The 26,994-nt window shown below is 42.5% G+C and overlaps 3 protein-coding genes and 1 long non-coding RNA gene across 8 annotated transcripts in view; all 4 read left to right on the forward strand.

The window, feature by feature from the left end:
- LOC144086753 (uncharacterized) overlaps positions 1 to 10,490 on the forward strand; it is a 64,583-nt gene extending 54,093 nt beyond the window's left edge. The window contains exon 7 of the long non-coding RNA XR_013304569.1: positions 8,313 to 10,490. This is a non-coding gene — a long non-coding RNA (uncharacterized LOC144086753). The remainder of the gene's footprint in view (positions 1 to 8,312) is intronic.
- Positions 10,491 to 10,685: 195 nt separating this feature from the next.
- On the forward strand, positions 10,686 to 15,958 carry cdc16 (cell division cycle 16 homolog (S. cerevisiae)). The gene is made up of 18 exons (XM_077617010.1): positions 10,686 to 10,973; positions 11,109 to 11,163; positions 11,697 to 11,794; positions 11,887 to 11,925; positions 12,319 to 12,456; positions 12,527 to 12,686; positions 12,848 to 12,942; positions 13,032 to 13,165; positions 13,244 to 13,323; positions 13,395 to 13,444; positions 13,522 to 13,595; positions 13,676 to 13,801; positions 14,006 to 14,158; positions 14,238 to 14,301; positions 14,382 to 14,443; positions 14,528 to 14,663; positions 15,214 to 15,304; positions 15,469 to 15,958. The coding sequence occupies exons 1-18, from the start codon at positions 10,926 to 10,928 to the stop codon at positions 15,720 to 15,722; spliced, it is 1,857 nt and encodes a 618-aa protein (XP_077473136.1). The 5' UTR covers positions 10,686 to 10,925; the 3' UTR covers positions 15,723 to 15,958.
- Positions 15,959 to 16,345: 387 nt separating this feature from the next.
- upf3a (UPF3A regulator of nonsense mediated mRNA decay) lies at positions 16,346 to 19,854 on the forward strand. Of its 5 annotated transcripts, none has more exons than XR_013304609.1 (11): positions 16,346 to 16,524; positions 17,113 to 17,219; positions 17,290 to 17,396; positions 17,475 to 17,573; positions 17,885 to 17,995; positions 18,211 to 18,266; positions 18,340 to 18,498; positions 18,592 to 18,716; positions 18,794 to 18,942; positions 19,013 to 19,091; positions 19,372 to 19,519. XR_013304609.1 is itself a non-coding variant. In XM_077617095.1 (10 exons), exons 1-10 carry the CDS (start codon positions 16,393 to 16,395, stop codon positions 19,561 to 19,563), a joined length of 1,386 nt encoding a protein of 461 aa, XP_077473221.1. In that variant the 5' UTR covers positions 16,346 to 16,392; the 3' UTR covers positions 19,564 to 19,854. The 5 variants fall into 5 exon arrangements, 3 of the variants coding, with proteins under 3 accessions (XP_077473221.1, XP_077473224.1, XP_077473223.1); XR_013304610.1 differs by having other exon boundaries at positions 19,013 to 19,079; XM_077617095.1 differs by having other exon boundaries at positions 18,794 to 19,091; positions 19,372 to 19,854.
- A 702-nt stretch (positions 19,855 to 20,556) lies between these two features.
- asmtl (acetylserotonin O-methyltransferase-like) lies at positions 20,557 to 26,823 on the forward strand. Its single transcript, XM_077617851.1, has 15 exons — positions 20,557 to 20,621; positions 21,091 to 21,214; positions 21,287 to 21,418; positions 21,809 to 21,856; positions 22,145 to 22,209; positions 22,275 to 22,339; positions 22,414 to 22,519; positions 22,723 to 22,888; positions 23,118 to 23,246; positions 24,428 to 24,584; positions 24,730 to 24,929; positions 25,011 to 25,143; positions 25,413 to 25,553; positions 25,622 to 25,744; positions 26,378 to 26,823. The coding sequence occupies exons 2-15, from the start codon at positions 21,122 to 21,124 to the stop codon at positions 26,581 to 26,583; spliced, it is 1,764 nt and encodes a 587-aa protein (XP_077473977.1). The 5' UTR covers positions 20,557 to 20,621; positions 21,091 to 21,121; the 3' UTR covers positions 26,584 to 26,823.
- The last annotated feature ends 171 nt before the right edge of the window (positions 26,824 to 26,994 follow it).

The following is a 26,994-nucleotide window of genomic DNA, read 5'->3' on the forward strand; positions in this document are numbered from 1 at the left end:
AATCAATTTCAAGCTCCAGGACATGTATTGATCACAACTTGAGCCCATAAGCTATTTTACCAAGACACATCGTTAGCCTTTACCTTTGGGGGCTTAGCAAAAATCGGACCCTTCCTGACTTTTAGCGTTGTGAATGTAGTATTTTATATTGTCAATATCGCTAATGGAGTTTGCCATTTTTTTCAGCTGGTAGTGCGCCTTGAGATTTTTTGTCAATGGGAAACAATGCTTTGATACTCCCAACGAGTCTTTAATTGATCCGGATCTGTAGGAAGAACTTGAGCTCACTTCTGACTCGTATCTGTTTGTCACCCAGGGAAGCCATCACTCACCTGTCCAAAGCTAATTCCACTCACTGTCAGGCATGCGATTGGATTCTAGAACATTAGGAGTTGGCCCTTGATGTCTGTCCTGATGATGTCGCGTTGCCCCGCCGGCGTGTGAAAATCCTTCACGAGCTAAAGCGCCATGGCTGTCTGTTTTAGGGGCTGCCGTAAATCCCCGATGACATCCTCCTTTTTAGCCCCTGACTGCCTAGAGAGATTGAGTGTCATTCAGGGAATAAAAAGTCACGGGAGATTGCATCCATGCCACAGCGGTGTCGAGATGTCGCTCAGAAGTGGACCGGTGGGTGGGCTTTTTAGGGTACTCGGACGTTTTGTCAAAAGACGTTTGGTCGACCGGACGTTTGGTCGACCGGACGTTTGGTAGAACGGACGTTTGGTCGACCAGACGTTTGGTAGAACGGACGTTTGGTCGACCAGACGTTTGGTAGAACGGACGTTTGGTCGCCTGGTTGTTACTGTTGAAACCAGCTCTCAAAATTCTAATCATGAAAGAGAGAGTTTAATATCTAAATATCTAATATCAAAATATCAACAGTATTCCCGAGCGAACCCAGCGACCAAACGTCCGTTCTTCCAAACGTCCGTTCTACCAAACGTCCGGTCGACCAAACGTCCAGTCAACCAAACGTCTTTCGACGAAACGTCCGGTCACGGCTTTTTAGTAACATGGAATATCGACTAGAGTCATTTGCTTACTTTTTAAAGAGAAGCGACTCTACAAACTCTTCACTTTTCAAATGTAACTCGAACAACACTGCAGGTACACTACATATGGCGCCATCTTTAATAACGCAATGGTAAAGTGACCCAACGAGATGGACTTACTCGTGCTTTGCCTCGAGGCGTTCTAATTGACAGCCCTGATTTATGCGACCTCCCAATATTCCCCTTCCGCAGCCTGTCACTCCGCCGCGCCGAGCCGCCGTCAGAGAGGGGCCGCTTTTGGACAGGGGTCCTCTCGTAAACACGGCGAATACAACCGGCGCCGTCTTCCGACGGCGAACTACAAATGAGAGCGGGGAGTCCCGCGTTGGAGCCCGGTCGCCGTTCCCCTCCCGCGCGCAACACACAAAGGTTCCTGGGCGGAATCTTAAGTACCTTATGCAAACTGTATGTTTGGCGGGGAAGGCAGATCGTGCGCGCGCCCGCGACGAGTGGCTCATTATGGCAACGGCAGCGGCCTATCGCATAATCAAAGCCTGGGGGTACGTATTAATTATCCTTTTGAATAGTGATGAAATTTTAAAAAGCTTTCTCCTTAAGGCTCACATCACAGCGAGATGAAACAAAAGCGGAGCGCATGTGTTTTTACATCTGTTCAGGATATTTCAATTTGACGCCCCGCGCCGAGCGCCGACATTAAAGGATAATAAAGTGTCATACGAGCGCGCCGCCGTCGCGGGTAAAGTCGACGCGCGTTCGGGCCGCACGCTCCAGCCCACCCTTCACTCCGAGGTGGTGCTTGATTTGTGTAGTCATTTGCTTGGAGGAAATATTTATGAGCGGATCAACCCCAGATGACGTTTCATTGTCTCTAATGAAAAGATGATTCTGCTATATGGAATTCAAAGGGGAGGGTGATCTGCATTTTGCAAATTACTGGCGGTGGAGTCACTCCTTGGTGGGCGTCGCTGGACATTCTCCGCCAGGAAATAATTCCATTCAATTATGCTTCCATTGACAATGAAAGAATGAATAAATACACCTTAGGACAGGGGTGTCAAACTCTGTTTGATTTGGAGGGCTACATTAATGAAACTAGAGCAGTTTATTTTTGTGCAAAAGAGTTACTTATTTGCCGCAATTGAAAGATTAGCATCCACAGCATGTGAAAGGGAATTGGAGACCAATCATTGCCAAGAGCAGGCAATGAGTTCATTTTGCATCACGTTTTTGTTCCTCATCCATTTTAGGGTACGTCCAGATCACTTCGGTAAATTTTGGATCATTTCTTATTGATTTTCAGGGACTTTCTGGGATGCTTCTTGTTCGTTTGTTGGTTCCTGATGATTTTTTAGGCATTTCCAAGTGAATTGTCGTTAGTTTGGGGGCATTTCAATCTTCCGGATGAAATCACTGGCGGAGAAAGAAGGGAAAGGAAATGGAGCAAAGTCAAATCAATGAAATCAAATCAAATCAAAAGCCTTTATTGTTATCATACACAGCTGCGAATAACAAAATTGGTGGTGCTACTCCACAAAGTGTGATTCCTAGTAAAAAAAAAACATAAATAAGTAATATAAAAATATAAAAAGTCACATCCTGGCAAGGTGAATTCTAAAATATTGCACATTGTTATTGCACATCCCGAAGTTATTGCACAGAAGGGATTTTAGGGAATGTCCACGGATCATTTCTTATTGATTTTGAGGGACTTTCTGGGATGCTCTTTGTTCGTTTCTTGGTTCCTGATGATTTTTGGGGCATTTCCAGGTGACTTGTCGTTAGTTTTGGGGCGTTTTAAGCTTCCGAATAAAATCACTGGCGGAAAAAGAAGGGAGAGTAAATGGACCAAACGCAAATCAATCAAATCAAATCAAAAGCCTTTATTGTCATCATACACAGCGCACTTCATCACACAATTCATAAACATCTGGTTTTGCGGTGGCCGTGTCAAAAAAAAAGAAAGCATTTAATTATATACCATATGAACGAGCTATAAAGTGCCTGTCAGGCAGAACAAGGGCCCGGATCGGACCCCCTAGCGGGCCACTCCCGGCCCACACCACGCACCTTTGACACCACTGCCTTTAAGAGGAAGCACTCAGCTATTTAACTTGATTAGAGAATAAACAGAGTCAATTTGCCTCGCCTCCTCCGTTTTGACACCTGATGGTGTAAAGAGACGTCACCAGCGCGCACCTCCGTAATGCCCGTAATTACTCTGAACTCGGAGGAATAAATAAATTTGCTGTTCTCTTTGTAAGCGGCTGACAGGTTTCCCAGCATTCCGCACGACAGGAAATTGCGGCTCGCACGCACGTGGGCGTTTTTTTTTTTCATTTTATTTTGCGGTGTGTCTTTTGTGCACGCGTATGTTTACACGCCGCGACGGGGGTGGAAATGCTGACAGCTACGGCGGAGTTTGTTTTTTCCTTCTCTTCTTGACGGTTATCTTGTGAAGGAAATTTTCTGAAGAGAGGCTTTGGAAATAATAAGGCGAATTTTGCCGTATACATGCCAGCGTCGATGCTAATCACACTTTTTTGCAACTGGAATATTAACACTTTTTGACAGATTGACCCATTGAAAGTAAAGGTTGTACAGTAGCATTATGCTAACATAAAAAAGGCCATTTATGGAGAAAATCTCTTTCCTGTCGGTCACTTTCTAGAGATAGTTATTTTAGATCAAAAGTGACTTGTAAACAAATATATATAATATCTATAAATGAATTTCCAAGAGGAAAATGCTCAATAACACTTATTTCAATGTATTAGTTTATATAGTATAGATATAGTATATGTTTATGTGAGTGTATATAGTCATTCATCCATTTTCTGATCTGATTATCCTCACAAGGGTCGTGGGGGTGCTGGAGCCTATCCCAGCCAACTGTGGCCAATAGGCAATGCACAGCCTAAATTGGTTGCCAGCCAATTGCAGCAGGGCACAATGAGGAAAAACAACCAATCATAGCTGGGGACAATTTAGAGCCTTCAATTAACTCGGCATGTATGTTTGTATGCCTGGAGAAAACCCACGCAAGCACCGGGAGAACATGCAAACTCTGCACAGAAAGCCCACCAGGGATTCAACCTTCCATCTCAGAACTGTGAGGCGGACTTGCTACGCACTCCCCGTCGTGCCGCTAGGAACATATATATGTTTATAAATATTCATTCATCTTCTCAAACCGCTTATCCAAACAAGGGGTGCTGGAGCCTATCCCGCTAATCTATGGGTTGGAGGCGGGGTACACCCTGAAGTGCTTGCCAGCCATTCAGAGAAAACGATACATCGAGTAATGTTTACTGCCAAACTTAAAATGTAGGCAGAGGTGTTGTTTAAAATGGATTCAAAATGATCTGTACAGCTGAAAGTAAACACGATCTTTTCATTGAAGGTATTTGCTTCCATTAGGCAGCTATTTGGCAAAGACCAGGCTGGATAAATATGGGATTCGCTAGCGCCCGTGTCAGCAAAACTCTCTCCTCATTTTCTTCTTGGAGTCTAAATAATTGAACAGAGAGAGAGAGGAAAGGAAAGGAAAGGAAAGGCCTCTCTGCAGGTTTCATCTTGCGTTTTCACCCACTTGTGACAAAATATATATAATTAACAAACACCGGTATTGGAAGCTCGTTTGGTTTTGAGATGATGCGAGAGCAGGTTCATTCTGTAGAGCAGGGGTAGGGAACCTATGGCTCGGGAGTCACATGTGGCTCTTTCGATGGGTGCATCTGGCTCTTCGCTAACCTGTGAGCTAAAATATGGAACCCACTGGTGACTGAACTGAGATACTACGTCCAGTGCTGCTTTAGTCTTCTTTTTTTGCATTAGACTCTGCTAGAATGCATACTCTCATTGATTAGCAACTGCATAAGAATGTTGTCAAAAGTCTTCTTTTTTTCCACTTTAAAAGTGGTGAAATTACTCAAATAAAAGACACCCATTTACATGTATTTTGACTTTTAAATTCGGAGTATGGCTCTCAAGGAATAACATTAGAAAATATGAATTGTTTATGGCTCTCTTCGTCAAAAAGGTTCCCGACCCCTGCTGTAGAGCAATGGTGTCCAAATTGCGACCCGCTGCCCTTTTTTATTGGACATGATGAAAATAGCATTCAATAGGGCCCGCGCAAAAAGCTTAAATTCAACCTTTATATACATTTCGTATCGGAATGCTCGGGTTCGTGCGGCAAAGGCAACATGGCGACCGGATGAGGCCTTTATGCTAAACAAGTCCCCAACAAATGTACGTGAATAAATAAGCGAGGGGTACTTTCTCGTCGGCGAATGGTCGCTGCGCTTTTCTATTTCGCAAACGCAGAAGACGAGCAATTCACGTGAGACCGCCGCCTTTCCCCGCCATCCATTATTAAGAAGTGAAAGTGTAATAGCGAGGATGTTGATTATCTTGATTACCGTTCTTAAATCGTTTTTAAAGATACATGACTTGCAGCCACATTTAGATAAGCTGACTTATTCATCACGCAGCTGTTTGCTCACATCGCAAATGTGTAGTAGAGAGGCCGCCATGGGGGGGAGGGGCCAAGGATGTTACTTTTCTGTAAACAAGATAAGCAGATAGATAAACACTGCTCAAATCAATCAGGATTGGATACTCCCCTTGTAAATTCAATCATAATAATATGGAGAGTGTTACTTGGGGCTGAAACCAGTTCTGTTTTATTCATTTTAATTCAATTAATTTAGTAATATTGTATATATTGATGAATTCATTAATAAGTGTCCCCGGGCAAACTGCCGATTTTAATCAGGAAAACGCTATCAAAAATAATTACATGCTTTTAATTGAATACTTATATTTTATTGTGCTTTTGGGGGTTTGCTTTGGGTAAATTTGCCTTTTAAAAAATAAATATGTACATTAAATATATGTTTTGGCATGTCTGTGATTTTTTTTAAATGTTTTTAAACAGAATCTTTTATAATAATATAATAAATAAAACAAGATTTTCATCTGACTGTGAGAATAAATTATAATGTATCGGAACATAAATATAAAGTGATGCAAATTGAAAATATATGTGCAGTAGAAAGTAAAAAATAAATGCAGATATTAATTCTTTTTTTTTATCATCTATGTTTTTGCCCAACCATGTTTTTTTTCATTTTGTAAAAAAAAAAATCATGCAAATCTTTGCATTTGTGGGACTTAAGAAATCAGGAAAAGAATGAGAAATAATAATAAATTTTTAAAAAGGGGTGATTGACATTTGATTTTTATTTGACTGTGAAAATAAATTAGAATGCATCAGAGCATAATATAAAGTGATGCAAATTGAAAAGATATGCGCAGAAGAAAGACAAAATTGCTTAATTCTATCATAATAATATAACTGCCTTCATATGATTGCTCTAATCAAATGTCACGACAGGTTTTGACAGGCGTGAGAAACCCACCAATAAGTCATTCCTCGATGTTACAAGGGGTCTTTTGCCAGCAGTCATACTGCCCTCCATTGACCAAATATCAAACTACAACAAAAGAGTCGCCCCCCGGAGCAACAGCTCTGGGTTAATAGGTCATCTTTGACTAATTAACCACAAGGAAAAACATTGTTGAATCCATATAGGGGGGGTGTCAATCAGAACCGAATGCTTTGGAAATATCTTTTGTACATTTTTGGATGGATTGTTAGTGAGAGCTTATATTGTCGCCAGGCTGCAAAACTGTCAGCGTTCAAAGACGGCCTGAATAAGTGAGATGCAAATTATGGAGCAAAATTAGAGTACGTCGTCGTCAAAATCCTTGACAGGTGTAGTCGTTTGTTATCTTGCGTTAATTGAGCAAACAATACCAGTGTTCAAATCCGATTGGTTTTGATTATACGTCAACATTTACTTGTTCGCCGTGATCATCTTTTGTGTTATTCAAACCACCAAAAACATGCACGTCTTTTCATTTGACTGAGATGTCAATTTCTGCCTGTCATGCAAGTCGTTTTCGATTCTAAATAGCTACATTTGAGCTCAAATCATGGGCTTTTATTATTATTATTTGTCCCAAAAGTATTATTTATTGTCACTGCACTACCCCTAAAAATTAGGAACTGTCCCTCCAAATTTTGATGGGGATATCCCCGGTCACGTGATTTTTAGATCTGAATCGGAAAAGAGATTAGTAAAATGTGTTTGCTTTTAAGCATCAACGCATGGTTTAAAATCCTGTGAGGTCATTTTGATGATTTTCATCTAGATACATAAAATCTGTTTGTAAATAAGTGAGTTCTAAATCTCTTTAGCTATAAGCAGAAACTCTTGGTCTAATTTTGGAAGTTTTTGTTTTAGGTGGGGTTTAAATTGGCCCATTGTTGGCAATGTATACTTAACACATAATTACTACACATAATTTTGCACCCTGGGCGGATAACCCTCTCGACCCGCCAAAACGATCGGTACACGGTCGATTGGTCGCCGGTCTTTTGGTCGTCGAGCTTTTGGTCGCCCGGAAGGTTATTGATAATTACCATTTAAATCGTTTTTCTCAAATTCCCTAAATACAAACAAAGAATTACTATTTAGTCATACTTAATGCCCTAGTAACTATTAGGCTAAAGTAAAGCTCCAAATTTCCCAGACTTTTATTGTTTTTTGTTGGAGAACTTGTTAAGACCCTGACTGACGTCGCTTCTTAAAGGGACAACGCATGTACATACAAACTCTTATACACTCACACGTTGGCTCAGTGAAACTGCTCATGGCCATTGTTGGCTTTTATTGATGCGTAGACCGTGTTTTTTTTACCTTGTTTTGTCGCCGGTCTTTTGGTCGTCGGTCTTTTGGTCGCCGGTCTTTTGGTCGCCCGTTGTCGCGGTCCGGGCGACCAAAAGACCGGCGACCAATCGACCGCACACGAAACGATCGATGCTATGCTGCAATAGAGTTGCGGAAGTGTGTTTAAAAAGTTAGTCTGTCCTGCATCGTTAATTAATGGAAATTAAATTCTCACGAGCGCTACAAAACACTCACACGTATGTATTTTCCACCACCATAGCCACACTTCATATCCCTTATGGAACTAAAATTTAAACGTGGGAAAATATTTAGCCCTATTGGTCCAAAAGATTCCCAAGCTCTGATCAAGACAAAACTGAGCTTTTTTATGGGAAGGGCTTTCATGTGCCCCCCACTGGATTGCACCCTAGGCAGTCACCCACATTGCATATAGGTAAAACCAGCCCTGGATGGTGTGTTATCAAGATTTCCACTCTGGGAGCGCTTTTCAACTTTTGCCATGTAAACAGCCCCTTAACATGCCCTTTTTTTACCCATGTAGATACAAAATTTGGACGTGTGATTCGACCTACAAACTGGAGGCTCTTGACAATGTAAACGGCGTCGAGGATCAAGTCGGCGAGGGAAGGCGAGGCCACAGAGAGAGAAAGTCAAGATAAGTCTTTGAATCGGGCGGAATTCCTCCTCCTGAGCGACTCCTCTGGGGAGCGAGACGAATGGAAGCCGTACGGGGGCCTGTCAGGAACAAAGCTCCAAATTCGCATGATATGTTTAGCTAAAAGGCTGAAAGGAGAAATGAATCAAAGCCTGGCGGGATCAAAGGCAGCCGACGATAAAGTCAATGCGGTTGCCATGGGAGCAGCGGGAGATGCATATCATTTCCACGTCGGGCGCTAGCTAGCCGCGCCGGTTTGATCGTAGCGCAGCCAGGCAAGGGTTAAGAGGAAAGGTCAGCGTCGCGCTGCGAGAGGAGCGTCGGCGCCGTGTTCGGAACAGCCACCGCGTCTGATGTGACGCCTCCGAGTTGAGAGCGACACGCACGCCGGCGACGCGAACCGTTGGCGGGCTAAACATTTGTTTTGTATCTCGCAGAGGGCAAAAGGTCAGCGTTACTTTTGGAGCCAGATATCAAACAGCTGCCGTTTATTCTCACGGCGGATGCGTACGTGCGCAAAACGTAGCTGTTTGACTCCTGTTCATCTCGCGTTTGTACCCGCACATTTTCGTTGTGTACTTTTAGAACGTTGCCACACATTCAAGTACATTAAACGACGTTTGTACACGCCGTCAAATACTGAGCAGCCGTGGTGGATTGTGGGTTTACAAATACTTTTTAAAATGCTCTTCGTCTTTTGGAGACAGAATTTTATTTTACATCAGAAAAATTCTCCGGGCGCACCAAACAGAAATAGGACCGACAGAATATTTAAGCACCATGGAGAGCGTTTTGTAGTTCTACCTGCCCGTGAAAGTAAAACTTGAAGTGATACGTTAAAATTTATGTTTTTTAGGCACTATCAATTTCCTACGGCTCACCTTCCAATTTTAAAAAAAGAATCGGATTATGAATGGATGAATATATTCAGTTTAATACGTTATCCTCAACTATTGGACACCCTGCTCTGTCTTAAGCCATGTGTCAATCATAGCCTTGATCTAGCCATAAATCCAGTTGAGTGACATGACAGCAAATATGTTGCTATACAAAATAAAAGCGTGTGTTAGCTCACGCGTGTGCGGGTAAGCGAGCCGAAATGTCTGTCGACTGCGCTCTCACGCTAAGCCCATGAGAAATCCCAAAAATAACAACAAAGAATTGTCGGTGGGTCGGATCAAAGTCCTGTCTTCAACCACTCGACGTCACAAAACATGGAGGATCTTTGTCTCACGTGCGTATGACCGCTGCAATCCAGACGGCGGGGCTGCCTTTTTTCAGCTCGCCGTATACACGTTTCAGACAAAGCGCCGTTCCATCCGAAAACAATGAAGAAATGAATCAAATAAGCCCCCCCTCCTTTATTCTCATTAGCAAGTTCTGTAGCTGATGTCAAGCCAAACAAACAAAGCTGCATTGTTATTTCGAAGTCTTACATGCCTGGGGGTTATTTTTTCTTCTTTGTCTTGAAACTAAATCAATGGAGCATGTTTCACACGTTTGCTGAGATATGACAAATAACTCTTTTGTTTTTATAGATATCCTTTTTAAAGGTGTTCGAAAGTAGCAATATCACACAAAATATCAATTCTCAATTCTCATGCATTTCAGTTTTTGTCATTACTCACATTAAATATTTTAATCATAAAATCTCATTAATGTGAATTTCATGGTGTATGAGTGGTCTGTAAAGACTAAAACTAAAAGAGTATGTTTATTTATTTATTTAATTAATTAATTTATTCTTCTAGCAATTATTTAGTGGGTGGCGGCCCGGTGTCTTGAGTGGTTAGCACTTTGGCCTCGCAGCTCTCGAGTCCTGGGTTCAAATCCAGGTCGGTCCACCTGTGTGGAGTTTGCGTGTTCTCCCCGGGCCTGTGTGGGTTTTTCTCCAGGAACTCCCGTTTCTGGCCTGAAGTCAGCTGGGATAGGCTCCAGCACCCCCTGCGACCCTAGTGAGGGAAAAAGCGTTTGTGGGTTTGTTTGGGGTTTTCTAGTTTTGTGGCTTTTCACCAAGCACTTTGAATTACCTTGAGTTGAATTGTGAATAAATAATAAAACAACATGCATCATACCTGTCAAACTCTGCCGATAACTGCCCTCATAAATGATTATTGATTCCCCTTACAAACCCCCCAAAAACCTTACAAACACCGTACGAGTCGTACGGTGTTTGTAAGGTTTTTGGGGGGTTTGTAAGGGGAATCAATAATCATTTATAAGGGCAGTTATCGGCAGAGGTTGACAGGTATGACGTGCATACAAATATAAGCACAGTTTATAATGAAAAATGGGGGTTTGAATTCAGGAGGAACCTTTTAGCGGAACCCTTTTTGTTTCCCATCGGCGGACTTTTAACGAGACAACGGCAGCGCAGTTGAAGGAAAAACCGCAGATTTGATTTCCATGGGTTGTACAGACAAAGCTACGACATCTGACGTATTTTAACGATGACATGCATTTAAGATTCGGGGAATCTGCGCGAAAATACAATTTGAAATGAATCTTGACCGACTTCGTAAGCGGGTGCGGCAGTACATCGATCAGGTAACGAGAATGCAATGAAAATTTAGTGCCCGTCCTGGCAAGGTTTAGCTTAGATCCGAATCGGGGAATGTTGCAAATAAAATATTATTATGTATAAATGTGCACGTTATTCCCCTTTTTTGTGTGTAATTACAGCAACAGTACCAAAGCGCGCTGTTTTGGGCTGACAAGATCGCATCTCTTTCCCATGGTAAGTTGTTTAGCTCGTCTCAACTAGGTCATGTTTGGAATCATATTTTAAGAAATGACGTGGTACGATCTTCAATCTGAAAAGAAAACTGAATGCAATGCCAAATTCCAATGTTATATTTAAAAGGAGGATCAAATCGATGTATCATTTCTGGGGATATTTTGGTGATTTTAAATGTCATTTTGTCAGCAAAAGTTGGGGCAGGTCACACAAAAAGGCTGGAAAAGTCAATCCTCCATATAACAGAAAACTAAAAAAAACATTCATTCAATTTCTGAACCGCTTGTCCTCACCGGGGGTGCTGGAGCCTATCCCAGCAAACTACGGGCAAGACAAGTAATTATAAAAAGAGCTTCTCAGAGTAAGGAGATGTTATCGGGACATTGCTCAGAAATATCCAAGTGGAGAAAACCAAAACAGAGGCACTTTTATTTTCTTTTTTAAGCTGCATAACATTCTGAGAGGATTTTAGGAGCCCTACAGCCACTTCTTTGACAATGACCGACTTATCTTTCCCTCTTTTTGGATTGCAGAAGATCCACAGGACATCTACTGGCTTGCTCAGTGCCTTTACTTGACGTCGCAGTATCACAGAGCCTCGCACGCACTCCGTTCTAGGAAACTTGATAAGGTATTTCTATTATAATATTGTAAAAAAATCATACTTTAAAATTGAACTGCACCAGTTTTATTTGCTATGTGGTTGTTGTTTTTTTTATGCAGCTGTATGGAGCTTGTCAATATCTTGCTGCGAGATGCCATGTAAGTTGCTAGGACATGCTAGGGAACCTCAAAAGTGAAACACAACATACAGCTTTTTAAACCTGTTATAGCATGGAGCTTATCCACTGTCATTACTATAAAATAATTCATTAGTCAGCAGGATTAAAACATTGAGGTGCTCTTTACAGTGCAAATGGTAAAACTGAAACGTGGTCAAATATAGAAATCGGATCTACTAAATTGTACCAACTCTTACATTCAACAATATTTAAAAAAAATAATTAATAATATAAAATATTCTGCACCTCGCCCTGTATTTTTAAATGACTCTTTGCACATGGTTGTGTTTATCTGTGGAAGTTCCCCTCTAATGAAACAATAATGAGATGGATGGAAAAGTGCCATTCAAATGACAGCTGAGTGATGCTTTAGTATGCAGCAAAAGAGTTCCAGCAGGCCTTGGATATCTTATCGGAGGAGGCAGGTTGTAAGAAGCTGCTGGAAAGAAGCGTGAAGGAGGAGGCCGGAGCACCTGAGGCCAACAAGGATTGGGACATGTCGGCTGCTTCTGTAAGTTATAAGCTGTTCTGTAGCAAGGACAAAGTGTTGTATTGAGAGTGGACTCCATTTGTGTTCCCAGATCAAAAGCTCCATTTGTCTCCTGCGCGGCAAGATCTACGACGCCATGGACAACCGCCCTTTGGCCACCGCCAGCTATGCAAAGGCCTTGGAACATGACGTCTACTGCTTTGAAGCCTTTGAGCTTCTTACGTCGCACCACATGTTAACCGCCCAAGAAGGTAAGACGTGCCTTATAGTTGCAAATAAATTTGATCCAGAACGGTTTAGGGAAATTTTCAACGACTGCATCTCGACACCATCAAATTCCTGCAGACTTGTAACCCATTATTTGCACAAATACTATGTTAAAAATAGTCACGGTGGTTCCTTGTTTTGACAGAGAAAGAATTCCTGGGCTTACTGCCGCTGAGCCAGCAATGCACAGAGGAAGAAGAGGAGCTACTTCATTTCCTATTTGAGAATAAGTTAAAGAAGGTACATCTTTTTATGGAGTCACATGTATGGAAAGATCAAGATTTGTTGTTGTTAGAGCTCCTCGGGATCCTTTCCGCTTGTCTTGCTAGTACAATAAGCCCAGTGACCTGGTGGTGCCCGATATGGTCAACGACCTGCAAGACAACTTGGACGTGGTGGTGTCCCTGGCCGAGAGGCATTATTACAACTGTGATTTCAAGATGTGTTACAAGCTCACATCCACGTGAGTCAACCAACATTTTACCCGGTTGTCCGAGTGGCTTTGGCTTACTTTGTCGTCATTTGTTGTTTTTTTTGTTAGGGTGATGGTTAAAGACCCCTTCCATGCTAACTGCTTACCGGTGCATATTGGAACTCTTGTAGAATTGGGAAAATCAAATGGTAATGTAGTAAGCTTGAACCCAAAGACTGGAAAATACATTTTAAAAAAATATGTTCCTTTTTTTGTGCAGAGTTGTTTTATCTATCACACAAACTTGTGGACTTGTATCCCAACAACCCAGTAAGCGTCACACTCCTTGCAAACCATTTCTATGCCAGTACTTTTGCCATACTGAGCTGACAAAATTGTCTTTCTAGGTATCCTGGTTCGCCGTGGGCTGCTACTACCTCATGGTCGGCCATAAAAATGAAAACGCCCGTCGCTATCTCAGGTACTGGCATTAGTTTTACGCCAGAAGAGTCCGTTTTCGGGTGAAGTGGATGCCAAGCCGGTGTTTTACGTGTCCTGCAGCAAAGCCACCACTTTGGAGAGAACGTATGGTCCTGCTTGGATCGCTTACGGTCATTCCTTTGCCATGGAGAGCGAGCATGATCAAGCCATGGCTGCTTACTTCACGGCCGCACAGTTGATGAAAGGGTATGTCAAGGACTTCAAAATGTATATTTTCTTCGTTTTGGGGAAACTGGCGTCTTTGTCCTTGTCATAGGCAAACACAATGTCAGCTAAATAGTAGTTTAGCTAATTCTTCCGGCGATACATTCATATTATTTTTTCAGTATCCCATCTTGTACAATGGTACTTGTATAATGACAATTGAATTCAATTGAATTGCTCTTCCAGGTGCCATTTGCCAATGCTGTACATTGGCCTGGAGTACGGCCTGACGAACAACTCGAAGCTGGCCGAGCGTTTTTTCAGCCAAGCGCTCAGCATCGCTCCAGAGGACCCCTTTGTCATTCACGAGGTGGCCGTGGTTGCCTTTCAGAATGGAGAGTGAGTCAAAGTATACTCCACTAGTTGTTCTCATAAAATGGCAATTGCCCTGTGTAAACATGGGCAACATGGTTTTCAGCTGGAAGATGGCCGAGAGGTATTTTCTTGACGCCATGGAGAAGATAAAAGCTATTGGGAATGAGGTAGCTGCTCGAATGATCAAACCATTTTTTATGATGTCACGACCGGTGATTTTAATGTTCGATGACTCAATCCCTTCAAGGTGACCGTAGACAAGTGGGAGCCTTTGTTAAACAACCTGGGTCACGTGTGTCGCAAACTCAAGTAGGTTGACTCCTGCAGGTTGATCATTTTGAAATTTTGCTTGAATATAAGTTGATCAAATACCTGACCTATGCGTGCGTGCAGAAAATACGAGCAAGCTTTGGAGTACCATCGCCAGGCACTGGTGCTCATTCCCCAGCACGCCTCCACCTACGCTGCAATTGGATACGTGCACAGCCTCATGGGGGACTTTGAGAGCGCCATCGACTACTTCCACACGGTAGCACTATTTTTTTACCTCACGTTGAAGCTCACTTGAAATTCTTCATTTTGTTTTTCCTCCTCACAAGTGCAGGAAAAAAAATCACGGGTGAATCCATAACACATGAATACAAAGTACAGCGACCCAAATTTCCGTCTTAAGTCGAAACATGAGAATAAAATACACTTGCACTGTTTTACCATAGAATTCAATATACATATGTATATAAATGACAGGAAATATCAGCTAGCCTAAGCCAGGGGTGCTCAAACTATTTTACTCCAAAAGAATGTATACTCTTCAAGGAGCCAACATGGCGCCATCTACCTTTTTTTCCAAGGAACTGAAAAAGCAGTAATCGTGTTTGGCTGCACGATGGCACTGTTTGACAGCACAAATCCCATATGATGGCGTAGTAAGCCTTTAGAGATTTTTACGGGGTGACAAGTGCAGTCAAATAAGAGCACTATCTGAAATTCCTTCCATTAAGAAAGATGGGTGAAAAAAAAAAACTTTGGTTCGACTTTAAATTACTAAGAGGTCTTCTCTCCTATCTCCTTCCCATCAGGCACTTGGACTGAAGCGAGACGACACGTTTTCTGTGACCATGCTTGGCCACTGCATCGATATGTACATTGGTGAAACGGACGCTTACGAAGGTACGTGGCACTATTAATGAGAAAAAAACTGACATGAAACCAGCTTTGAAAGAATAGGCTCACTCCATTGGTTGGATAACCAGGGGATTCCAACCATTGAATGTATGTAGCCATCACTACCGACTGACTGACTTCTGTCTCTCACCCGACGCCCGGCCACGAAGGCACCGACATCGGCGACAAGGCGCGAGGCAGCTCCAACACGCAGACGCTGATGAAGGCGCTGGACGTCACCGATTCCTCCCAGTCGCGCGCCTCGCCACGACCGGAGGACGCCAGCCCCATGACTGTGGAGACGCCGCTGTCCAGCCAGGACAAGATGGTGCTGGACATGCCCTTGCGACTGTCCCTGACGCTGGAGTGCGACATGTACGAAAGCGACGTCATGTTGGACACCCTTTCGGACACCAGCACGTGATGATGGCAAAGTCACAGCTTTGATAGCGGAGACACATCCCAAAGTGCGGGCCTTCAGAACGTGCCTTTGTTTGGGGCTCTTTAGGATGAAGATCCCTTTTTTTCGGGGGGAAATGTAACCTCACAACTTGAAAGACTGTTTTTTTATTGCTCCTCTGGATTTTCACCATGACGTAAGAAGCGCATCACAGACTACAAGCATGTCCATTTCAATAAATCCTAAATCCTTGTCTTTAATTGCCTGATAGTATATTAAGGGTGAACAGCCACTGTTGATGACATTGTCGTTTGCATTAGGCTCAGTTTAAGGAGTGTTTGCCTTCAGAATTAAATGCACCAGATCATAATTCAAATTTGTCAAATTTTGGAATACATTGTCATGACTTAAAATAGACTGTACTTAAAATGTCTGCTTGTTTTATTAAAAAAAAAACTAAAGATACAATGAAATATGCACAAATCATTATTTTTTGCGTTTACCAACACAAGAGAAATTCTACGACGCTAGGGATATTTAGCACGTAGGACAAACAAATGATGTAATATTCTACATGACGAAAGGTTTTTAATACGTCTTAAAAAGGAACGTTTGTGCGCCGTCCCATCTTCTCGCGACAACTGCAAGCATCGCGAGCGCACAGAGAACGATTGATGAAGGAAAATGGAGAGAGATGAGGTCTGAAAAGGAGCAAATGACGGCCAACAAAGATAAGTTCCTCGTCGAGATACAGTTCCGGGACAACTCCGGGGACCAGGACAACATTCCTAAACAGAAAGAGGAGAAGAAAGAGCTTTTTACAAAGGTGCGATGTGGTCAGAGTGCTCTTGTTTTGTTTACGTTGGACGGGGAAAACATGGCGGACAGCGGCTGCTTTTCAGCACCGTGGACAGAGATTCGATAAAACCGTTTTATCCCCCTCGAAAATGACCATAAAAGATACTATTTTTCGTTTTACAATAATAATGGAATCATTTTGCACGTGTCGAGTCACCCGATTTTACGGATTTACCGATACCTGATAATAGTATTCAGGAGGGAAAACACGGTTTCTGAAAAATATGCACCCACATTAGAGCCAAATCAAAGGGTTTTTAGTCCAGTGGTTTCAACAAAGCGGAAAAAAACCCTTTTCTATTTACAAATCGGTTCGGCAGATATAAATATTTTGTTTTCTTTTACATAAACGTATATAAAATGTTGTAAAATAAAGTTGATCATCCAATGTGATCAACTGAGCTATTTTGATTGTGTTTATATATATATAAAATAAAATAAAAACAGCCTTAAGCCAATAAGCATTCAAATGCAGAGTAAGTGGGACTTTAACCTCAAATTTTCATGATGCATTTATTTACATTTCTCTGTCGATCTGTGGTGTATTGATTGACAGGTGGTGATCCGAAGGCTCCCACCTCAGCTTACCAAGGAACAATTAGAAGAACAACTCAGCCCGCTTCCTTCCTACGATTACTTTGAGTTCTTCCCTTCTGATCCCAGGTATCTCCGCACAGGCGCCTCCATATTACACAAATCTTTTTATTCACGACCTTCTCCTTGCTGTCCGTAGTCTGTACCCGCATCTCTTCTCCAGAGCCTACATCAACTTTAAAAACCAGGATGATATCCTTCTCTTCAGAGACAGATTTGACGGCTACGTCTTCATTGACGGCAAAGGTGACCCCCATTTGCCGCAATTGGAAGTAATACAAGGTTCAATGCATTGGTGACAGTGCTGATTGGTTTTTTTTTCAGGTCAAGAGTTTCCTGCTGTGGTAGAGTTTGCCCCTTTCCAGAAAGTCTCCAAGAAGAAGCTCAAAAAGAAAGATGCCAAGGCCGGGAGCATCGAGGAAGGTAACCTCAGACTGAATTCTTGCATCTAAACCAATCCAAAGATGTCAACCATTTGTGAAAATACTAATTACTAGGTATGAGTTGATACATTTTCTCTCACATAAACAGTTATTGGAGCTTTCTCTTTGACCAAAATTTTAAATTGTGCCACATAATCTTGTTTTCTATGCCTACAGAAAGACAAAAGATAGGATTTACATTGTTTTTTTCAATGCAACACCTTTACGGCTCTCAAACGACTGCGTAATTTTTTGCATGAGCCAAACACTCACATCACGGTCACTTACTTTTTGTCGAATTTCCTCCCACAGACCCGGAATATAAACGCTTCTTGGAGAACTACTCCTGTGATGAGGAGAAGTCGATGGCCAATCCTGAGACTCTTCTGGGGGAAATTGAGGCTAAAACAAAAGAGCTGATTGGTAAGCTTTCAAATTTAGCCCTCAGAGGAATATTTAGCAAGTTGCAAACACTGTTCCGTTCTGTTTTCGTGTACGTCATTCTTGTAAATATGCTTAAATGAAAAGATACTGCACTACTATTGTACATCAAAACCGGGCATCATTTTCTTTTGAACTCATTAACCTGATATGAAGGTCTGCCGAGTTTATAATCCAATCCAATTGTGCAATTCCAGCCAAAAGGACAACGCCCCTGTTGGAGTACATCAGAAACAAGAAAATGGAGAAGCAGGTGAGACACACAAATGCACGGCAGAATTGATTTCCACCAGGAGGAATAAATAACAGGACAAAACGGATGGCAGAGAATCCGAGAGGAGAAGCGAGATGAGAGGCGACGACGAGAGTTTGAGAAGAAGCGACAACGGGAGGAAGAGAAACGCAAGCGCCGCGAGGACGAGCGGCGCAAACGGAAAGAAGCCGAGAAGCAGAAGAAACTCTCCGACAAAGACGTTAAAATTAAGGTTGCTCCGTTAGCGCGTCTCCCGCGAAAGGGACGAACGAGCCTTGACGTGGTTCTTTATTTCTCTTTTTTGGACATGGGTGCTGTCCATCAGCTGCTGAAGAAGAGCGACAGGGACGACGACATCGATTCGGACCGCGTCAAGGACAAGAGTGAAGTCGGGGACGCGGAAAGAGGGAAATGGGAAAAATCTTGTGGACAGATCAAGTCAAAGGAAAAGTAAGACCGATGGAATCCGTCGTATTGGGACAGGATTACCACATGACCCAATGACCTTTTTTTCACCGTCTGTCCAGTAGAGGTCAGCCCGAGAGCGACAAAGAGCAGCGGCAACCTCGCCGGCAACGAGACAAGGAGCATCGCGGCAAAGACGACGACAGGAAGCGTCAGAGGCACCACTACGACTTTGATAAGTTTCCGCGGCGCAAAGACGAGACCAAGTGGGGTAAGGGTTACTGCCAGGACCGCGCCAAGAAGGAGGGCCATCACCACGCCTACGTCTTCTGCCCCGACAGCGGAGACAAGCAGATGAAGGGCGAGCGGGACGAGCTGGCTAACAGGAAGGAGCGCCTTCGAAACAAGGTGAGCCAGAAGGTGAGCATGCTGGGCTTCGTTTCGTCTTTTATCGACATCGGGACTTGTGGTAATGGAGGCTATTTAGTTTTGCTATTTAACAATAAATACATTTTCAAAAACAGATTTTTTTTAAACCTGATCCTCTGAAAATATTGGGGGAAATCCTACAAATATCATTTAATGCGGCCCACACAAGAAGCTTGAGTTAAGCCTATATATACTTTTTTTGGGCACTTCCCAGCTCTAGCACTAGCTGGCGCCAGTCACTTAATCCGATTTTCTTTACTGTGCTCCTTAGGACCGCCCAGCCATGCAGCTGTACCAACCCGGAACACGCAATCGCAAAGGCGGCAACTCGGCCGGCAAAGGTTACGATTGCATGCAAGCCGGTCAATCGCCGGAGAACGAGGCGGGGTCTTGCTTTGAGCCGGTCGCCATGGCGACGGCGTCGGACAAAACCTATGACGATAACAACGACGAGCACTTGTAAGACAATGTCAATCATACGCAAGAGTGGGTCTAAAACCCATCGACATTATATTTATTTTCTTACGATATATGACATCGCCAACATGAGAAACTTGGCAAAAAAGTAGGTTTAACAAAAGAGTTTAGTATAAAATGTGGCATCCACTTAAAGTCATACACTTGCTGTTTATTTTCACATTCTCTGTATGTATGAATCTATGAGTGTTCTATTTTTTTCTGAAATCTGAAATCATATCTTCTTGCTTTGTCATGACGTGCTTTGAAAATAAAGATTACACTGATTTAGTCATCATGATTTTTCCTGCATATATTGATGATTATTTTAAAGGCTTTGCAAAGTGTCATTGTCGACAACTGTTTTTTGCACTATCAATAAAAATGACAAACGTATTGGACAGTAGCTATGTTCAAACAGGAATAAACATCTACACAACAGTGTTATAGTATTTTTTCTGGGCTATTTTGGTACTTTACTCCCGTCACTATTTGCACAGCAGGCAGGACATTTCTCTAAACGGTGCATAGTACAAAACCTAGTGGATAACCAGCAAAATTACTCATTGAAGTAACCTACACAAAACCCTGAACGCCCAAGTGCAGATTTTTGAGGAATGTTTCCACAACCAAATGTATTTATAAATCATCCTATCCAACAAAAAAGTATTCATTGAATGGAACTATTTCAGTCTTAACACTGTGACAGTAATAACAATATTTAGAAAATCCTATGAAAAATATATTGGATTACAGAATAAAGAATTCCTGATTAAATTTAATAATAAAATCACCAATATTGTATGCCTGAAAGAAAGAAATTAAGATTATATTGGATTTATTGGGAGCGACTAGTCCTAATTTTGTGCTCCTTACTACACTTTACTAACACGGTCATCGTGAGAGGGTTTGAAACTGTTTTTTTTAATTTTATTTGTGGATATAAAACTTCAGCAAACTGATATGAGCAAACTAGATATAGAGTCTCATTGTCATATCGGGCCGGCGTGTTGCGTCATGACGTAACTGTTACGTCGAAGTGTGCGAATTTCCGGTCTTGTGGAGGTAAGAGAACTGTTGTCACTTGACAAACACTGGCAAGTAAAAGCCTTAAATATTGTTCAACCGTGTCAAAAGAATAGTGAAATATGTAAAGCATGCCTTGTATATTTGTGCATATTTATTGATCGCTGGATTTCGACTCCACACAATGAAGCCAAGTTCACGAATTTGACGTCACGTAAACTGCGCGTGTCCTGTAGCTCACCAAAAAATACATTTGCAATCAAATGTTGTTGTAAAGATTTATAAACATCCCTAAACATCTGGATTATTTGATCTCTTTGGCTGTTATAGACGTCAAATCCATTTCGACATTGAGTGATCATGTTTCACTGTCATTGATGGCAGGATTGCTGCCATCCCTCCCTGTCCAAATTGATTGGGAGGCCAACATGTCCATGGCAGCCAATGAGTTAATACTTCAAATAAATACATGTATTTTAAAAAGCCAATTCTGATCGTTTTTCCTCAGCGTGTGGAAGTAGGAAGGTGATTGGACCACCATGGTGCTGAACCCTGTCATCTCCAAATTGGCCGGCAAACTGGTCGTCCTGGCGAGTGCGTCTCCACGACGACTGGAGATCCTTCGCAATGCCGTAAGAGTCCGGCTAAAGATTGCAAAAACTGGAGAGGTCTCTTCTCACGTCCGGTCCGTCTTCTCGCGTTAGGGTCTGCGCTTCGAGGTGGTCCCGTCCTGGTTCAAAGAAACCCTGGACAAGGGACTTTTTAAAGCGCCTCAACAGTACGCCGTGGAGACGGCCAAGCAGAAGGCCCTGGAGGTGGCCAGGAGGATGCCCTGTGTAAGTATATTTATCAATAGTAATGTGCTTATTTAGTAGTAGTAGTAGTAGTACTGCAGTAGTACATTTGTTACTAGTTTTCAGAAAGAGTTACAAAAGTGTAAGACCGTATTTTGTCATGCTTGATACGGACCTTACGTCGTCAAAATGACTTGGATCTTGTAATATTATTTTAACCTTACAATATTACAATATGAATTATTATGAAATTGCGACTTGATCACGTATTATTTTGATTATTCTCATACTCCCATTTTTCTTTTACCTTCTGCTTGATGTTTTACTCTGGCAACTGAAGTCACGATTGGTCGCTGCCTCGTTGGAACTGAACTCTTTCGTATAAAGACCAACTGAAAAAGACCAATTAAATTTTTTTTGTTTTTGTTTCAGAATCACTTAAAAACTCCCGACATAGTGATCGGAGCGGACACCATTGTGGTAAGTACTTTTAAAGTTATGGCTGTAATACTGCATATTTTTGAAGAAGCTTCAATTCAGTATAAATTCTTATTTTTAACTTCAACTAATGATTAAGATAGTCCTTTAACACAAATAAACTGACATCAAAAAATAATTTACAGTGATAAATTGATCTTGCATGATCTGATTTTTTTTTACTCTTTTACTTTGAGTGGGCATTTTTTTTCTTTGTTTCAATAGTATAATGCGAATATATATATATATATGGAGAAAAAAAAGTTTGACATTTGAAATCTACTTCTGCAGAGTGTAAATGGCACGATTCTGGAGAAGCCACAAGACAAGCAAGATGCATACAGAATGCTCTCAAGGTGAACAGAGTCTCTTTTTTCTGTCAAATATATGTATCTAATATTTTCTTCTGGTCTGGCTTTAGTTTGAGCGGGAAAGAACACAGCGTCTTCACGGGCGTCGCCATTGTCCTTTGCAATGAAACAACAGGTAAATTGTGTTCAAACACGCGAGGACCCAAATTCTATAAAAAAAATTAATAACGTCACCTCTTTTGACCTGAGGCGTCGAAGATTTCCAGATTGTGGACTTCTACGAAGAAACTAAGGTGAAGTTCGCCGACCTCTCGGAAGACATGCTGTGGGAATACATTGACAGCGGTGAACCAATGTGAGTCACTCTACCTTTTTCTCCTTTAATGGAGCATTAAATGAAAAATAAGCAATTATCAGAACGGTCCTCCATATCGCCAAATGCTCAAAATCAGGTGACTCGAACTTTGCAAAAATATGTCGTCAAGAAAACATGGAAATTTGGTGACTGCGCTTATTCTTTCCCCCCAAATATTGAGTGCAATGTTGTTTGTGTACCAGGGATAAAGCGGGCGGCTATGGCATACAGGCGCTGGGCGGAATGCTGGTGGAGTACGTGCATGGAGACTTCCTCAACGTGGTGGGTTTCCCCCTAAACCACTTCTGCAAACAGATGGACCAAATATACAACCGACAAAGGGACGCGAATGGACCTACCCCTTTGCAGGTTAGCATTTCCAATACAAATGGATCCAACAAAGTCAAATATGATCACTTCCCATGACAGTTAATGAGTTAGGGAAACAAATAACAAAAGTATATAATGCATTTTAAAATAGTTTTCCTGGTTACGGGATTGGTATTGGCAGATTTTCCAAATCAGGCGACTGGAGCAAAAATCCTTCCTAGTTAATGAAGAAGATTTCAAACCGAATGCTAATCTTGACTTTTTGAAGGTCACCTTGCACGGACACTGCGAGGAAACCCGACCGGAGGCCGCTGGCCAGGAATCTGATGACGGTGAGGAGGCCAGAGACGACCTGCAGAAAATCATCCAACTGATGGACGGATTCAAAGCATCTAAAGTGAGCACGGATGAATACAGTGGTACCTCGAGATACGAGCTTAATCCGTTCCGGGACTGAGCTCGTATGACAAGTTACTCGTAACTCGAGGTAAAGTTTCCCATTGAAATGAATGGGAAACAATTTAATTCGTTCCAACTCTCTGAAAAAAACACCAGAAACAGGATATTGGATTGAAAAAAAATGTTTTATTTCTTATAATTCGCCATATATTGACAAAGTAATAAATAACGAGTGGTTTAATAGAAATAAAGTGTTTAATCTAACTAAAATTGGCCGGATTTCGCCGAGGGGAGAGGGGCTTCGTTTTTTTTTTTCCTCCACACAACGCACTCGTAAACAGAACAAACACTCCACCCTCACGTTCGCTATCGATGGGCTGTTTGCTGTCGTACTATTCCCTTCAAAATATTCCGAAAATGATGCACACAAATGTCCTCACAATCGGAGAACGCACGACCACTTGCCAACGAGCAGCAAGCAGTCTTATCAGCGATCGCCCCGCTGCTCATCTTCTTCTTCTTCTTCTTCTTCTTCTTCTTCTTTTTCACCTCAGGCGCCTGAGGATTACCCTCAGCAGCGCTAGGGCTGCCACTGGAACACGGATAAGTTCATCCAGGGAGTTGCCCAAGCCGCGATGGTAGCGTTCGGTCATTAAGGCCGGACAGCGGAGCCATAAGTGTTCAGACGACTCTGTTTCCTCGTCGCACAGGCGGCAGCGATCCGAGTCGGATTTCTCATGGGAGCTACAGGGGCGCTGGCTAGCGGCTCCTTTTAGCTTGTAGCATCTGTGTTCGCGTCCCATCGAACGGCGCCTATGATAGAGTTGCTACCGGGGATACTTTTGCGAGCACGAGTATACTTCATTACCCAGAAAGCCCTCTTTTCACCGCGCATGCGCGTTGTGCGTTTCCTGGTCTGAATAGCTCATCCGGTGCTCGTAAATATTGTTATACACGAAAGATATGCCAAAAAAAATGCCATGGCAACCTGGCTTGGTCGCATCACGAAACTTTGACCGCATCACGGGCGAATTATTCGATCGAAATTTCCCCCGTAAGACGAGCATTCCGTATGACGAACGGTCGTATGACGAGGTACCACTGTACTTTGAAGTGTTGTGTAGACAGTTCAATCTTGCTAAATGCAATATCTGAGTCTAAAAACAAAACGTCTTGCAGGCTCTGTTTACCGCGTCCAAGTTGGGCCTGTTTGACTTGCTGCAGCGCAAGCCGGCATTGGTCGCGGATCAGGTGGCCGTGGAGCTAAACACCTCCCTCAAAGGAACGGAGCGTCTGCTGGAGGCGTGCCTGTCACTCAAATTGTTGAAAACAACAAGTTAGTCAACCATTTTCCATCTCTTTACCAAGTTCGGGGCAGCCATACTACCATCATTTGGAAACGCCCCGCCGAAAAAAAAGTCTGGACACTCCGATCGCCTGTAAACACAATATTTTCAATTTTTTTTCTCCCATTCTCGCAGACTGTAAGACGCCCGCGTACGAGAACACTATACTATCGGAACGCTTCCTGCTGTCTGATGCGCCGTCTTCCTTGCTGGACTACTTGGCACACTGCGACCAATCCACGTGGCCGCTCTTCAACCACCTGGAGCGCGCCGTGCAGGAGGGCGTCCAACAACACCACAGGGCCTTTGGTGACAAGTCCACTGACTTAGTCCAGGTGAAAATAAAAATGCATCCAAATTCCTAAATTGCACGGTGCGTATACCATTTTATTTAATTCTCTGTATTGCTCCTACAGGACACTGTCTCCAGCAGCCAGGACGGCAAACTGAGGTTCATGAAAGCCATGCACAGTTTCGCTCAAGTGACCGCGAGAACAGTGGCCACAGCCTTTGACTTGTCCGCCTTCAAGAGCGCCTGTGACCTCGGAGGTGGGATTCCATGGCTTACCTTCACCTTTTCCTACTGTTGCCCGAATCGGTCAGGCCAACTGTGTCATCCAAATGCTTTGCAAAAAGAAAAAAGAAAAAAAAACGGCTAAATGCTAATTGCCACAACACGAACTGCAATTGCCACAACATGAACTGCGATTACAACAACACAAACTGCAATGGCCACAACACAAACATTGCATTTTTTTTAGCAATCTCCTTTTTTTCGTCTTCTGATCAAATTATTTGTCTTGCCTTTCTTTCGTAAGGCTGCACAGGCGCAATGGCCTGGGAATTTTCCAGAGTGTACCCGGGGATGACTTTAACAGTGCTGGACTTAGCAGCCGTGGTTGAAATGAGTCCGCGTTTCATTCCAGCCGGCGATCAAGACCGGCTGATGTTTGTCCAAGGTCATTTTTACACTTGTCATTTTTGTCGCTATGCTCATGCCCTAATGCCGCAGTGGTTATACCAACAGGAGACTTCTTCAAAGATCCCCTGCCGAAAGCAGACCTCTACATCCTCTCTAGAATTCTTCACGACTGGCCCGATGACAAAGTGCACTTCCTGCTCAGCAGAATTGCAGATGTGTGCACACCAGGTATTTTTCTCGGAAATATTCTTTGTAGTGATGCACCGACACCGTTTTTCATACCAATTTCCATCCAAGTCTGTAAGGTATTTTTTTTTAAATACGTACCGCATACTCATTTGAATGAAAAATTCTGTATTTTTGGACTATAAATTGCACCAGAGTATAAGTCACACTAGCCAAAGAATACATAATGAAAGGGAAAAAATATATATACACAAATAACACTGGAGTTTTAGTTGCATTTTCGGATGAAAGTTTTTTAATTTATCAGAAATCAATATATTTATATGTTAAAGTAATCCATATTTTTCAGTCTTAAAATTGCACTGGAGTATAAATTGCACAAGCCAAAGAATGCACAATGAAAGGAAAAAAAACTAGTTGCATTTTTGGAAGATTTTTTTTTAATTCATCAGAAATTAAGAACATAATACTGAAGTAATTGTAAAATATGGAACTGCAGACAAATTAACAACCTCTTAATTATATATTTTTATAATTTTTTGGGTGCCTATAGCCTAAAAATCTTAACATAACTAGCTGTCGGTGGTCAAAATAAAAAAGACGTATATAAGTCGCAGTTACGATTGATCAAATAATAAAAAGTTCCATCTACTGATGCTGTCGCCACGTCGTCAGGTTGCGGGCTCCTGCTGAGTGAGATCTTCCTGGACGAGGGTAGAAGAGGGCCCAGTCGCGGCATTCTGCAGGCCCTCAGCATGAGCGAAGGCAGGCAGAGGAGCGCCCACGAATACGTTCTGCTTTTGGAGAGCCACGCCTTTGTCACCTCCGGTATCAAACGGACGGGAAACCTGCTGGATGCCATGCTCTGCGTCAAAGTCTGACTCACTTGGACACGTCCTGATTTTCACCACAAATGGCCGTAGCGACCAGATGGATATCTGAATAAAAGAACTGCGATCGATACTCTAGTGCGACTTACACGTCTTTTGTCTGACCATCGACAGCCTGTTTTTAAGGCTATAGTTATCTGAAAAACGATCATGTTAACAGCTGCCTATTGTTCTGCATTTGACTACTTTGACTTGTTCTTGGTTTCTGATGTAATAAAAAAATTGCCTCTTCCAATGTAGAGTTTTGTTGGGGTTTGGTGGGTGGCTGTTTTTTTTTTTTTACCTGTTTATGTGATTGTGTATGAAAGGGGTGGGCAAACCGGTCCCCGAGGGCTGCAGGTTTTTATTCCAACCAATCCAGCACAGACAGTTTAACCAATGGGATTTCTGCAGAAAACAAGA

The sequence above is a fragment of the Stigmatopora argus genome, chromosome 13, assembly GCF_051989625.1.
Source record: "Stigmatopora argus isolate UIUO_Sarg chromosome 13, RoL_Sarg_1.0, whole genome shotgun sequence".
Lineage (NCBI taxonomy): Eukaryota > Metazoa > Chordata > Actinopteri > Syngnathiformes > Syngnathidae > Stigmatopora > Stigmatopora argus.

What these genes read in the sequence shown, in the direction of transcription:
- asmtl (XM_077617851.1), top strand. Translation starts at nt 21,122, where the DNA reads ATGGTGCTGAACCCTGTCATCTCCAAATTGGCCGGCAAACTGGTCGTC. An exon ending in TCGGAGCGGACACCATTGTG is followed by an intron (nt 21,857 to 22,144) that starts GTAAGTACTTTT and finishes CTACTTCTGCAG; the next exon opens with AGTGTAAATGGCACGATTCT. An exon ending in CCGGCTGATGTTTGTCCAAG is followed by an intron (nt 25,554 to 25,621) that starts GTCATTTTTACA and finishes TTATACCAACAG; the next exon opens with GAGACTTCTTCAAAGATCCC.
- cdc16 (XM_077617010.1), top strand. Translation starts at nt 10,926, where the DNA reads ATGAATCTTGACCGACTTCGTAAGCGGGTGCGGCAGTACATCGATCAG. An exon ending in GTTCTAGGAAACTTGATAAG is followed by an intron (nt 11,795 to 11,886) that starts GTATTTCTATTA and finishes TTTTTTATGCAG; the next exon opens with CTGTATGGAGCTTGTCAATA. An exon ending in CACGTGTGTCGCAAACTCAA is followed by an intron (nt 14,444 to 14,527) that starts GTAGGTTGACTC and finishes GCGTGCGTGCAG; the next exon opens with AAAATACGAGCAAGCTTTGG.
- upf3a (XM_077617095.1), top strand. Translation starts at nt 16,393, where the DNA reads ATGAGGTCTGAAAAGGAGCAAATGACGGCCAACAAAGATAAGTTCCTC. An exon ending in ACAAGAAAATGGAGAAGCAG is followed by an intron (nt 18,267 to 18,339) that starts GTGAGACACACA and finishes AACGGATGGCAG; the next exon opens with AGAATCCGAGAGGAGAAGCG. An exon ending in CAGATCAAGTCAAAGGAAAA is followed by an intron (nt 18,717 to 18,793) that starts GTAAGACCGATG and finishes CCGTCTGTCCAG; the next exon opens with TAGAGGTCAGCCCGAGAGCG.